Source organism: Anoplolepis gracilipes, chromosome 3 (genome assembly GCF_047496725.1).
Source record: "Anoplolepis gracilipes chromosome 3, ASM4749672v1, whole genome shotgun sequence".
Taxonomy (NCBI): domain Eukaryota; kingdom Metazoa; phylum Arthropoda; class Insecta; order Hymenoptera; family Formicidae; genus Anoplolepis; species Anoplolepis gracilipes.
The window spans coordinates 16,978,268-16,991,316 of NC_132972.1; the positions used below are offsets into that span (position 1 = coordinate 16,978,268).

Below are 13,049 nucleotides of genomic sequence, written 5' to 3' on the forward strand. Positions count from 1 at the left end.
TATCTCTCTCCCTTTCTCTCTCTATCTCTATTAACCTTATCTTGCTTTTCTACCTTCATTTTCTGGTTAATTTTCTTCTACTTTTTTCTACTTCTTTTATCTTCATTCTCCTTTCTTGTTCCTTATTTTTTTTATTATCTATTCTATCTAAATATTCATTATAAATTCTTTTACTATCTAACTGTCCGTGTATAATTTGCGCCATTTCAACTGAAAATTTCTATGAAGTAATATTAAATATATCCAGAAAAAAATAAATAAAATAAATATAAAAGATAAATGACAGAATATAAATAAAGGAGAAAATACTTAGATATGTGCATGAAATACATATGGAGATATACAATATCCACGGCTTATATAAATATGAAGGTTTTTTACGTTACGTTCCAAAACATCCTCGCCGAGAAAAACTTTACTGAATGTAATATAATATACGTTACGTGTATTATATATTTCGAATGAAATTTTCCTCGGAAAGGATGTTTTAGAAGTTAAAATTTCCCCGCACCAGTGCTTCACTTATCATATCCATGATATATCGTAATGTTCCGTTTTTTAAATCTGCGACTCACGTACATTTTCTTGCAATAACATTGACTAGAATTGTTCATCTTCACAATATTTTACAATATATTTTAAACACCATCGTTTAATAGTTAAATTATATCCGGCCTCTTATTACTAGCATATACAGGATAGGCCATTTTAATCTTTCCACTGAAATATCTCAGAATCTATAAGTTTTAGACAAAAATGTTTCAGACAAAAGTTGTAGGGTTGAGGAGGCCATAAGATGGTACCATTGGTTTGACCTTGAAAAGTCATTTGAAGGTCATGTGAAGGTCACGTCGATTTTTTTAAATGGAACACCTTATATATTATTGCATATTCTTATAGCTTATCTCGAGAGCTTTCCAAAACACTATAATCAAATATTTTTTTGTGAAGTACTTTTTGAGTTATAAAGCTTCAAAGTTGCAATATTTTGACATAAAATACAAGATATCTCGTAAAATATTCATTTCTTGATTATCTTACCCTAATACTTTTATGCACAGAATAATGAGACGAATCAATTGACGTAATTAAAATACATAATTATGTTAAAGTAAAAATGTGTAACTGCTAGTTGCAAATTCAGATTTTTTCTTAAAGATAACCATGTGTTTTAATTACACCACTTGATTCATCTTATTATTCTGTGCATAAAAGTATTAGGGTAAGATAATCGAAAAATGAATATTTTACGATATGTTGTATTTTATGTCAAAATATTACAACTTTGAAGAGTTATAACTCGGAAACTACTTCACGAAAAAACATTTGATTATAGTGTTTTGGAAAGCTTTCGAGATAATCTACAAGAATATGCAATAATATATAGGGTGTCCCATTTAAAAAATTAAACATGACGTTTATGTGACCTTCAAATAATTCTTCAAGGTCAAACTAATGGCACCATCTTATGTCTCCCTAGAAACCATACAACTTTTGTCTAAAACTTATAGGTGATTCTGAGATATTTCAGTGAAAGATTAAAATGGTCTACCCTGTATATGTATACTAATAATCGAACAGTACAAATAAATGCTTTGTGCAAATTGATAATATAGTCGCATGTACTTAAAAATTATCCCTCATCAACATAGATGCCTGATTGCAGTATGTTATATTGAATTCACAAGGATGCTGATACCAAGGCTCACCATCCACTTGCATGGCGCATGATCGCAATAATTTTATCTGAATGACAACAATATTTATTACATGTATAATTGTGCAGATGTGAGATTTTTGAAATTGCTAAAACTTTAAAAATACCTTCACTGTACTAGCTTGACCGATCCTGTACGGTTTCGATAAACCTACTTGTAGCTGGGCCATGTGGAATGAAGAATAAAGAGCCACTACTTCTAACTTGCCATCGTTGATACTTTGTATTCCTGAACTTTCGTCGTCTATGAAATAAATATAAATAACATAATAATGGTATTACTAATTGTAAGATATTTGTCTATCTCGATTATATTAACCTTCTGCTCCCATTTTCCATAAATCGACACCAGCTGCCCAAGAGGGAATGTTAAGTATTACTACGCTTTCAATGGAAGGTAATTTTACCCTCTTATCGTCCAAATAGACTTCCAAATGTTTATCAAGATCTTTGCATTCTCTTTCGACGACTTGTTGTGTGCCAAAACACAAATACAACAACTATAACAGATACAAATTGCTTTATTCAACCTGCATGCATAAAGAAAAGATCTATTTATTTAATAAAGAAATTACTTTGTTAAATATCTTATGACTGAAGAGATAAAATCGGCTCTCTCTTGTGCGATGAAAATTCAAAGTAACTTGTGCGTCGACACCCACACTTATGTAATTGTACATAAATAAGGTTCGATACGAACCTCTTAATCCTAGGCCGCCATATGGTTTTATTATCACGGACCATCTAAATCGTATAAGCTTCATGTACATCTAATTAAATGTAATGTAAAGAAACGAAAATATTTCATTTTTTATATGTACATATATGTACCTATCAAGCATTACTTTCTCTGCTCTTTGTACCTTCTCCAGGATCCTTTCTGGATTCCAATCGTGTTCCTCTCCCCATCCTAATACTCTAGATAAATCATTGCCTGTCCCCAAGGGAATTATTGCTACAGACGGAACAGGCTGTGTCATAGAAAAACATTTGTTTGACTTGTATCTATGCGCAAGTAGAAATATGTATTTATATTTTTAAAAAATGTATACTTTCAACTCAAGTTTATGAATAGTATTCAGTAACCAGGCGATGGTTCCATCACCACCGGCTACAAGTATAGTAGCTGGGGTTTTTCCTAACAAACGACACCATTCGAGAGCAGCGACCGGATCGCGCTCAGCTAAATCCATGATCTGCGCGGGGTTTAACAATCTTCTGAACAAAGATAAAATTTGGCTACCATCGTTGTTCCCAGATTTTGTATTTCCTACACGAGAAAAAATCTTGAGAATACATATTTATATTTTTATTGTTTATTCTTTCTCTTTTATTTACCTACAACGATGATTGGATTCCAATCAAGCCAATTCGGTGGTATAATAGAACGAATATGTAACCTGCGTTTCATTGTGCTACGTCGATTTATCACCTCCAAACTTCCTGGTGGAATAATCATTAATTTGAACTTTCCGAAATCACATATCTAAAAAGTGAATATATTTATCAATCTGTTTTACCTTTTTATAATGAACGAAATCAAAAGTTATCGCTGCAAGGTGCCGATGTAGCACTATTTTAAGATTGCTATTTTTATTATTAAGACATTTTATTAAAATCAAGAAATTCTAATAAGAAAAATTTTTTAATTATTTATTAAAAAACAAAGAGTCATCGCAAACAGCTTGTGTAATATGATTAAAACCTGCTACTCACAACCCAATCTGCACGGAGCCAGGGTCGTGTTATAGACTTGCTAGACTTCTTCTTTTTTGATTTTTTTGGCCTCAACTTTCCCTTGTTAGGGAATTTAGTGAATGCTGGCCATTAACTGGTAGATGAGTGTAAAACTTGAAATTAGAAAATTAATGTGAATGCTGTCGTGAGAAAAAAAAAGTAAAAAGACTTGTTAGACGACTCGATTTATAACTCTCCCGATATTGGACGGTTGGTCGGGGCAACCATACGATTTCCCGACTCTCTATTCTAATGCTCTGCATCTGTTGGATCGTGTGTAGAACAATTGAATCAATTTTCGACACGACTACATGCTGTGACGTGTCTAATAAGATTCATTACGATCATATACAGTAGTTCATTAAAAGTGTCATAATCCATCCGTAGAAAGTTTTTAAAATCAACTGAATCTAATTCTTTAAGAATATTAATATGACTAAATTTTTTTCTCTGTAATAATAACATTTCAACCCAATATTTTCTTTTTCGTTTGTGCATCAGTATTTCGTTTTGTGGCAGTAAACTCAATTCCGATTTTCTTTAATTTAGAAATTAACGGAGCCATTTTTCACACGTATTTGCAATGCAGTTAACCACAGATTGGATCGTGTGGAGAGCAACACCCGATTATCCCTACCTAATTACCCTGCAAATCGGGTCGTGAGTAGAGGGTTTAAGGCACAATGACACACAATGATTCTCTACAGATATGATGAAAGAAATGAAAAAGATATCAATAAAAAATATTATTAATTATTACTTCAGAAAGGGCAGGTTTACAATCTTCATGAACACATCTCTGACACCAACAACACCACCAGTCCCAGAGGTCGGGTTCGGACTCTTCACACTCTTCTTTACAGATATAACACATGGCATCAGTTGGTAAATTACCTTTAGACACAACGAAAACAAAAATATATATGTATACATATTTAAATATTAAAATATTTAAGAGGACATGTATATTCGTCATGTTAGTAGCACACCTTTGACCCAATGATGTTTCATTGGTTGGTCATTATTAGAAGTTATCGCTTTGCATTTTAGCTGTTTATTGGCAAGCTTTAGGCAACCTCGATCCGCACACACACCACAAGAATCACAAAAAAAACCAAGATTCCATAATAGAGCCTCACAAATACTACAATAATTCGCTTCTATATCTGGGAGAATCACGTACCCGGATTTCACTGCCTGATGATCAGATTTCATCATGTCATGATCTAATAGTTATCGAAATATGATAAATATTTTGTAATCATATTATGGTGATACATATATCATACAAGTTAACGTGCACATGAGAAAAAATGTAAGCTCACATATTGATGATGTAACTCAACTAATGATAATCAAATACTGACTAAAATAATTAACTATATATATATATATATATATGTAATAATTCTATATATCTTTATGTTAAATACATTTAATTATTTTTTCAAGACACAAAAACTAGCTACTTTTATCATATTATAAATAATATTTTATAGACTAAATAAATATTCCGATTTATATATGACACACAAAAGATTATGCAATGATGTAGAAAACTATTGTTATTATGTCTACCTAGCAAGTAGAAAAAACACTATATTTAAAAATAACGATATAGAAATTATTTGAAATATTCGAAAATATTGAATTTATGGGTATGAATAATAGTTTCATTTTATTACTAGAAAAAACGACTTATCAAAATATCTGATAAAAATTCTTGAAAATACCTTGGTTATTTCACTCATTGGCTTCCAATTATGTTCCTTTGTAATATCTCTAATCTGAATATGACTACTTATTAGGTCTAACTGGATATAACTATTTATGAGATATCGGAAGAAATACATCGTTAATACAAAGAAAATCAGTATGGACAATGTAGGTAGAACAACAACATTCAAGTCTTCGTCCCACATAATATCAAATAATGTTTTGTCAAAAGTTTCCAAAAATTTATGATCTGAAATTAATGTAATATCAACTATAATAAATATATCCTTTTTCTTATAAAAAAGATCTTATATTCTACTAAAAGTACAAGATATTTAAAAACACTCATATTGTAATTAAAATCTTATCTAATGTACTCTTAACATAACAAAACTAATATTTTTGGAATAAATAATGATTTACCAATAGATTTATTTACATAAAATATGTCCACAAAATAATGAAAATTATTTATGAATATTTTTTTATAATAAATTAAATTAGTTGTTTTATATATATACAAAAAATAGCATGAGTCATGATGACCAACTTATTAAGAAATTATAAAAAAAACTGTTTTTGCTGTTTCTTTTAATTTTATTATATATATTATTTTTTTAATATTTGTTATTAGACATGTAGGAGTTAAATACAAGTGCTTTCAATTGAAAGATATTCCTCTTTAAGAGGTATTGATATTATTTTCTTAATATCTATGTTTTCTTATCCTTTTCATACCACTATAAACGATATCTAATCCATAGAACTTATACTAAGGCAGGGGCTCTGAGCTCTGATACCTGGTAAAAAATTTGTTATGTATAATCATATATGACCATATAAAATTATATAGAAATGTATAAAATTTATATAAGTTATGTATAATTATATATAATAATATGACTTGTTGTATAATTATATATAATTTTATATTAATGTTGGCTAAATGTCAGTCAACGATAATACAAAATTATGCATACTATACATAACTATACATAACTTATACAGAATTTTATATATTTCTATATACTTTTATTGTTATATATAATTATATATGAGAAATTTTTTACCGGGTATGTATGAGGAGGATCAACAGAGAGAGCAGAAAACATTGATGATGAAAATGACAGACCTATAATGTGGAAATAGTATAGAGCTTATATTAATGAAGGGGCCTTACTTATATGTTAAACATAGGAGGGTGTACTAAAGAAAGATTGAAAAGGAGATATATTCTATTTCTTTTTTTGTAATCCTCCTATGGGTTATCTTCATAAGAAAAAAGAATAGCCTATACAAGATGACTACAGTATAGATCTGTTTACTATCTAATCAGGTTATCTGCTTTCTCTGTCAATCTTTCCAGTAAACACAAAGCAACAGTAATGTAACATCAATGTTATAATTTCTCACTCAACAATGTAATTGCAATATAACATGCTTTGTACATAACATTTATATTGTTGAGTGGAAAATTATAACATTGATGTTACATTACTGTTGCTTTGTGTTTACTGGGTTATTTCAGTATGCCAGGATCCTTCCATTAGTATAAACTCTATGAGAAATAGGCTGTTCTCCTTCCCCATGAGAACAACACGGAGTAGGGGTTCTACAGCTGGAAATGAGACAGAAGATATCTACTTCTCTGTTAATTCTCTTTAAACAGACTTGTCTATACTCAACATATAGACAAAGTTCTTCCATTAAAATAAGTTATATAAATGCAACTAACATTCGTTTTATATAGGAGCATAAAATTACGTGAATGTGATAACTCAACTTTATGAAAATGATAATTTGTAATCTCCTCACAATAACTGATTTAATCTTACAAGATATGATAATAAATAATATATAAGATAAATTTAATTGCTACTTACTTGTGACAGACCTGACAGTTACTTTTCTCAAGTCATTTATATATATTACATATGTATATTTATATATTTTACATGTATATCGTACATATGTACTTGATATTGTTTAACCTGTCAACTACGTTGTTTACAGTTTACAATGGCTTCGTTCAGCAGAGAAAGCAAATCAGTGAGAGCTTAGTGATTCTTTATTGTGATTGGTTCTTGCATTTAGACCTTCGATGGATCTAAGTGCAGAAACCAATCACAATAAAGAATCACTAAGCGCTCACTGATTTGCTTTCTCTGCTGAACGCAGTCAATAGCTACGTTCAGTAGAGAAAGCAAATCAGTGAGCGCTTAGTGATTCTTTATTGTGATTGGGTCTTGCATTTAGATCTTCGATGGATCTAAAGTACAGAAACCAATCACAATAAAGAATTACTAAGCGCTCACTGATTTGCTTTCTCTGCTGAACGCAGCCAATTTCTACCAAGATTGCTGGTCATGTTTACTAGGAATAGAGCTGCGTTCCGATATTCACTGTCAGTACTGAAAATCTATAATTTATGTCACGTACACTATAGATTTTTAATACTGGCAGTGAATATCGGAACGCAGCCTAGATATCTTGATTCCTCTCGATTAGTCGAGGTTCGATATTTTTCGATATTTCAAATTAAAAATCGAATATTCTTTCGATGTTTCCAAATTTGATTAATCAATTTTGTTTTTTCTGCAATGTTATTAACAGAAAGAAGCTTCCCAAGTAGCACACATTCGTTTCAAAAACGTTTCACAAATGTTTCTGCGAAACGTTTTAGAACCGGCTTTTGAAAACGTTTCTGATTGGTTAAAATGTCCACTTAAAAAACGTCATTTTCTAACAAAAAAAAAGTTTAAGAAACTGTCAAAATACGGTTTTCTTCCTTTATTTGTGAAAAATTTATTTATTCGCAGATTCAATAAAATAATGTATATATGGATATAATTCATCTATTTTCATCATGTTTGGAATCTCTTGTTGAGATTACATCAGAAGTCAAATTGACAAAAAGAACATAATTTAAATTATAGTTTTAGTGTCTGTTCCTTTAGGCTTTATATACATGTTATTAAAACTTGAATACGAGTTATTTAAGTCTGAACACGCCACGTAGCGGCAAACAAAGGAACACGTATTATAAAATAGATCTTTTTTGTCTTGTCGAAAAGATGATCAAAAAGACATCTTTTGGTCGACTAAAATTAATTATGACTTTTAGAAGACATATTTTAAAAAATGACTTTTTTTGTAGATAGAAAGATATTCTTTTAGACATCTTTTAGCCTTGTCAGAAAGATAACTTAATAAAAAAGACATCTTTTCGTCATCTTTTAATTGTCTGTGCTATCTGGGGATCGTCTTAATAAGTACAGTCTTAATAATGTGTATATATATAATTTTGAATTAAAAAATTAATTTTTGTTCTATTTATAGAAATGTAAAAAATACGTTTCTTAAACCATGATTTTAAAAATGTTTCTGTTGAAACGTTTCTTATTAGTGCTTGACGGTTAAAAAATATTGGATACGTTTAGAAAACGTTTATAAAACGAACATGTGCTACCTGGGTAGTTATTTAGTACAGCACTGCTGTACTAAATAACTAACCAACAGTCATAACCATAAAATGTCTATGCATAAAATATATAATATAACCTACAACAGTAATATTATAATATAATTATAACAATTTATAGATAAAAATATTAAATATGAATGTGATCATGAAACAAAAGGATACTTTATTAAATTATTTAAAACAACATCCTGAATTAGTGACGGGTAGAATTTATTTATACAGATTTATATTCTTACATAAAATAAAATAGACAAACTATAATGAATTCAAAATTCCATACATGAAAACTATTTTTATTTTAAATTATATAAATCATAATACCCCTTGTCCTGGCGTTCGTTGATTTCCACAAGACCTTTGATACAATTGAACTAAAGGCAGTCCTGAAGGCACTCCAAGAATGCAGAATAGACTATCGATACACCAAACTTATTCACAACATCTATAAAAACGCAACAACGATGGTGAAACTGCACAAAAATATCAACCAGATACCTATTAGACGTGACGTAAGACAGGGCGATACGTCCCCTAAACTGTTTATTACAGTTTTGGAAAGTGCCTTCAAGCATCTTGACTGGAGCCATAGAGGCATAAACATAAATGGTGAAAATCTTACAAATCTACGCTTCGCAGACGATATAGTGCTGATCTCAGACAACTTAGGGGAAATGAAACTGATGCTACAGGATCTGCAAAGAGTATGCACAAGGGCTGGATTGAATATCAACGTCTCAAAAACGTTAGTTTATGACGAATCTTGTTCCCAGCCAAAACATAAACATAGACGGAAACGAAATCGAAAAATGGACTGTTATACATATTTTGGCCATGAAATTCGAATTTCAAGAGATAACCCAAGTAGCACATTTTCGTTTCAAAAACGTTTCACAAATGTTTCTGCGAAACGTTTTAAAACCGGCTTTTAAAAACGTTTCTAATTGGTTAAAATGTCCACTTAAAAAACGTTAAGGGAAACGTCATTTTCTAACAAAAAAAAAAACGTTTAAGAAACTGTCAAAATACGATTTTTTTCCTTTATTTGTAAAAAATTTGTTTATCCACAGATTCAATAAAATAATGCAAATATGGATATAATCCATCTATTTTCATGTTCTGAATCTCTTCTCGAGATTACATCAGAAGTCAAACTAACAAAAAAGACATAATTTAAATTATACTTTTAGTACCTGTTTTTTTAGGTTTTATATGCATGTTATGAAAACTTGAATACGAGTTAAGTCTGAACACGCCACGTAGCGGCAAACAAAAGAACACTATATTATAAAATATTATAAAATATTATAAAATTATATTATATTAGTATATTATAAAATAGATCTTTTTTGTCTTGTCGAAAAGATGATCAAAAAGTCATCTTTTCGTCGACTTAACGTAACTATGACTTTTAGAAGACATCTTTTAGACATCTTTTAGTTTTCTGTGCTATCTGGGGATCGTCTTAATAAGTACAGTCTTAATAATGTGTATATATATAATTTTGAATTAAAACATTAATTTTTGTTCTATTTATAGAAACGTAAAATATACGTTTCTTAAACCATGATTTTAAAAATGTTTCTGTTGAAACGTTTCTTATTGGTGCTTGACGGTTAAAAAATATTGGATACGTTTAGAAAACGTTTATAAAACGAACATGTGCTACATGGGAATCAAACGTGCGAATTAAAAAGAAGAATTACTCTATCATGGGCAGCTTTTGGGAAACTGAGGGAAGATTCAGGAGAAGTGACATCCCATATACACATGAAGAGAAAAACTTTCAACCGCTGTGTCCTACCGGTTATGACCTATGGCGCTGAAACTCTAATGTTAACAACTGCAATCGCCAAGAAGCTTAGAACAGCACAAAGAAAAATGGAAAGATCTATGCTTGGAGTATCCTTTTACATAATCATACGAAACGAAGACCTACGCGCAAGAACTGGTGTTAAGGATGTTGTCCACATCATAGCGTGACTCAAATGGGATTGGGCTGATCATGTCGTCAGAATGCAGAATGACCGATGAACAAAACGAATACTGGAATGGATACCGCGGACGGACAAAAGATACAGAGGAAGACCACCTACCCGCTGGACAGACGACATCAAACGAACAATGAACAACTAATAACTGGATCCAGACGGCGCAAAACAGACGGAGATGGAGAGAGATAGGGGAGGCCTATGTTCAACAGTGGACGCAGAGGGCTGTTTGATGATGATGCTGATGAAATCATAATATTTATGTAATTTACATTTATGTTTTCCTTTATAATTTCTTTATTTTAACGTTTTTTGCTAAAATTTTTTATTTTCCGATATAAAGAAAGAAATTGTGACTTTGGAATTTTTAAAGGACTGGCGGCATCACGTAATTGTCTTCTTTGTATCCTTAATAAATTTCTTTTCTCATTTATAGCAGCAATTTGCAAAACCCATCACGCAAGAGCCATACTATATCTAATGATGTGCAACAAATATTATTAAAAATATATACATATAATTATTATTATAATTATATCACAAAATCTATAACCTTTTTCCTGTCTACAATGCAATACTACAAGAATATACCCAGGTAGCACTGTTCGTTTTATAAACGTTTTCTAAACGTATCTAATACGAAAAGATACGTTTAGAAAACGTTATGAAACGAACATGTGCTACTTGGGTACTACATTTATTCAATTCCAAAATATATTTATTAATTCCCTAGATTTCCGCCTTTCCTCCAGCAAGCTCCGTAAAGTTAGCCGAACCATTTCGATTTTTTTATTATTAAAATTAACTAATCGTTTGATGGTCGTCTGGTGGTCATTGGTAGTCCAATTAAAACGTTTGGTGGTTAATCGTTTTCTTTAAATTAAATAATTAAAATTTTGATGTAAAGTTAGTTAAACATTTTTATTTTTCGTTCAATCGAGTTAAATAAGAGCTTATTCGATGCAGAATCGTTAGGTGGTCACGAATAAATTCTTTACAACGTTCGGTGGTCCATAGTTTATCCGATAAATGAAAAAAATCATGTACGGAAAATGACGACGATGACTGTAAAATAGCCGGACCAATACATTATTTATTAAGCAATTTTGTTCAAATTAATCTTACATGATAGAAAATCGTTTGGTGGTGATTAGTAGTCCAATTAAAATGTTTGGTGGTTATTAATTATTAGATTATCACAATTCCAAATTCTTTTAAGGCTGATTCACACTTTATCAGAAAAGCAGAAAGCAGACAAGCAAAACCCAATCAAAACTCGCGGTGGTAGAAAGTTTATTAACACCAAGTTTATTATTTAGTCAATTTACTACCAACGCTAATCGTTTTCTCAAAGAGTAAAAAGCAAAGAGTAAAAAGAAACAGGAGGGAGCATATGGCTCAAGCTAAACGGACGGAAATGCCTATATATACCAGCATAAAAGTAGACACTCAAAATGGCTGCTTATGGGCGCCAAAATTGAATGGCTTTTCGGAGATGCTGGAAGAACAAAGTTTTAAATATAAATATGGAATATACTTAATATTTTTAATAAAATCAACTCAATAAAATTAAATTGAAATATATAATTTTAATATGCAACAAATAAAATAATATATATTAATAATATTAAAATTTTAACACATTGTTTACTGTCCTTTAAATAGTATATCTAAATAAAACATTAAATCCTTGTTATTATATTGATAACAATTATTAACCGATGAAATGTTATTCCATAATTTCGCTTTGTTATGCCACAGGCTTGACAATGCACCATAATTTTATTTCACTATTCTTTTTTAGAATTAATAATTGTGCAAAATAATACGCGCATGCGTGTCTCTCTGACAACAGCAGCAGACGATGCTAATAAACGTCAAAAAAGTAGACACTCAAGATACATAAAGTACATCTTGGAAAAAAACGCTTAGATAGGAGTGCATAGGCTTCGCCCCGTCCCCATAAAAAATTATGACAAAACTTGAGAGTGTAGAAACTATCAAGGTTGACAGTATTGTGTGGAAATTTCAATGTATAATTTTAATTCAATCTATGTCCGAACTCTTACACTACATTTATAATTTTTTATTCATAATCTTACAAAATAAATACTGAATGCATCGATGCACAATTCATTGAGCCATTTGCCTAGCAGCGAAATCAGTCAAATAGCATTTGCTTAGGAAAATAGCATTGAAACTTCCACACAATACTGTCAGCCTTGGTAGTTTCTACGCTCTCAAGTTTTGTTATATGTTTTTATGGGGACGGGGCTTCGCCCTGTCCCCCTATGCACTCTCACCTAAGCATGTACTTTGTAATGCATATACAATTCCACATGGGTTTGCAACTTGCATAGCAACATAAAAAGGATTTATTAAAATTAAAAAGGATTTGTTTAAAATT

At 30.6% G+C, this 13,049-nt stretch overlaps 1 protein-coding gene across 3 annotated transcripts; it reads right to left on the minus strand.

The window, feature by feature from the left end:
* Positions 1–314: 314 nt before the first annotated feature.
* LOC140664060 (diacylglycerol kinase epsilon-like) lies at positions 315–7,207 on the minus strand. 3 transcript variants are annotated; one of them, XM_072888783.1, is made up of 12 exons: positions 6,241–6,620; positions 5,909–5,970; positions 5,188–5,420; positions 4,444–4,651; positions 4,215–4,348; positions 3,056–3,203; positions 2,770–2,987; positions 2,549–2,688; positions 2,293–2,461; positions 2,037–2,217; positions 1,825–1,961; positions 315–1,746 (listed from the first exon to the last, which is right to left on the minus strand). In XM_072888783.1, the coding sequence occupies exons 3-12, from the start codon at positions 5,374–5,376 to the stop codon at positions 1,627–1,629; spliced, it is 1,644 nt and encodes a 547-aa protein (XP_072744884.1). In that variant the 5' UTR covers positions 5,377–5,420; positions 5,909–5,970; positions 6,241–6,620; the 3' UTR covers positions 315–1,626. The 3 variants fall into 3 exon arrangements, with proteins under 3 accessions (XP_072744884.1, XP_072744885.1, XP_072744886.1); XM_072888784.1 differs by lacking the exons at positions 5,909–5,970; positions 6,241–6,620 and adding an exon at positions 7,054–7,207; XM_072888785.1 differs by lacking the exons at positions 5,909–5,970; positions 6,241–6,620 and having other exon boundaries at positions 4,444–4,680; positions 5,188–5,328.
* Positions 7,208–13,049: the final 5,842 nt, after the last annotated feature.

Bases quoted from the DNA above. Each gene is read 5' to 3' on its own strand.
- LOC140664060 (XM_072888784.1), bottom strand. From the start codon at position 5,376: ATGTGGGACGAAGACTTGAATGTTGTTGTTCTACCTACATTGTCCATA. The intron at 3,204-4,214 runs GTAATAATTAAT...TTCACTTTTTAG, and splicing joins GTAAACCTGCCCTTTCTGAA to ATATGTGATTTCGGAAAGTT. The intron at 1,962-2,036 runs GTTAATATAATC...TTTATTTCATAG, and splicing joins ATGGAAAATGGGAGCAGAAG to ACGACGAAAGTTCAGGAATA.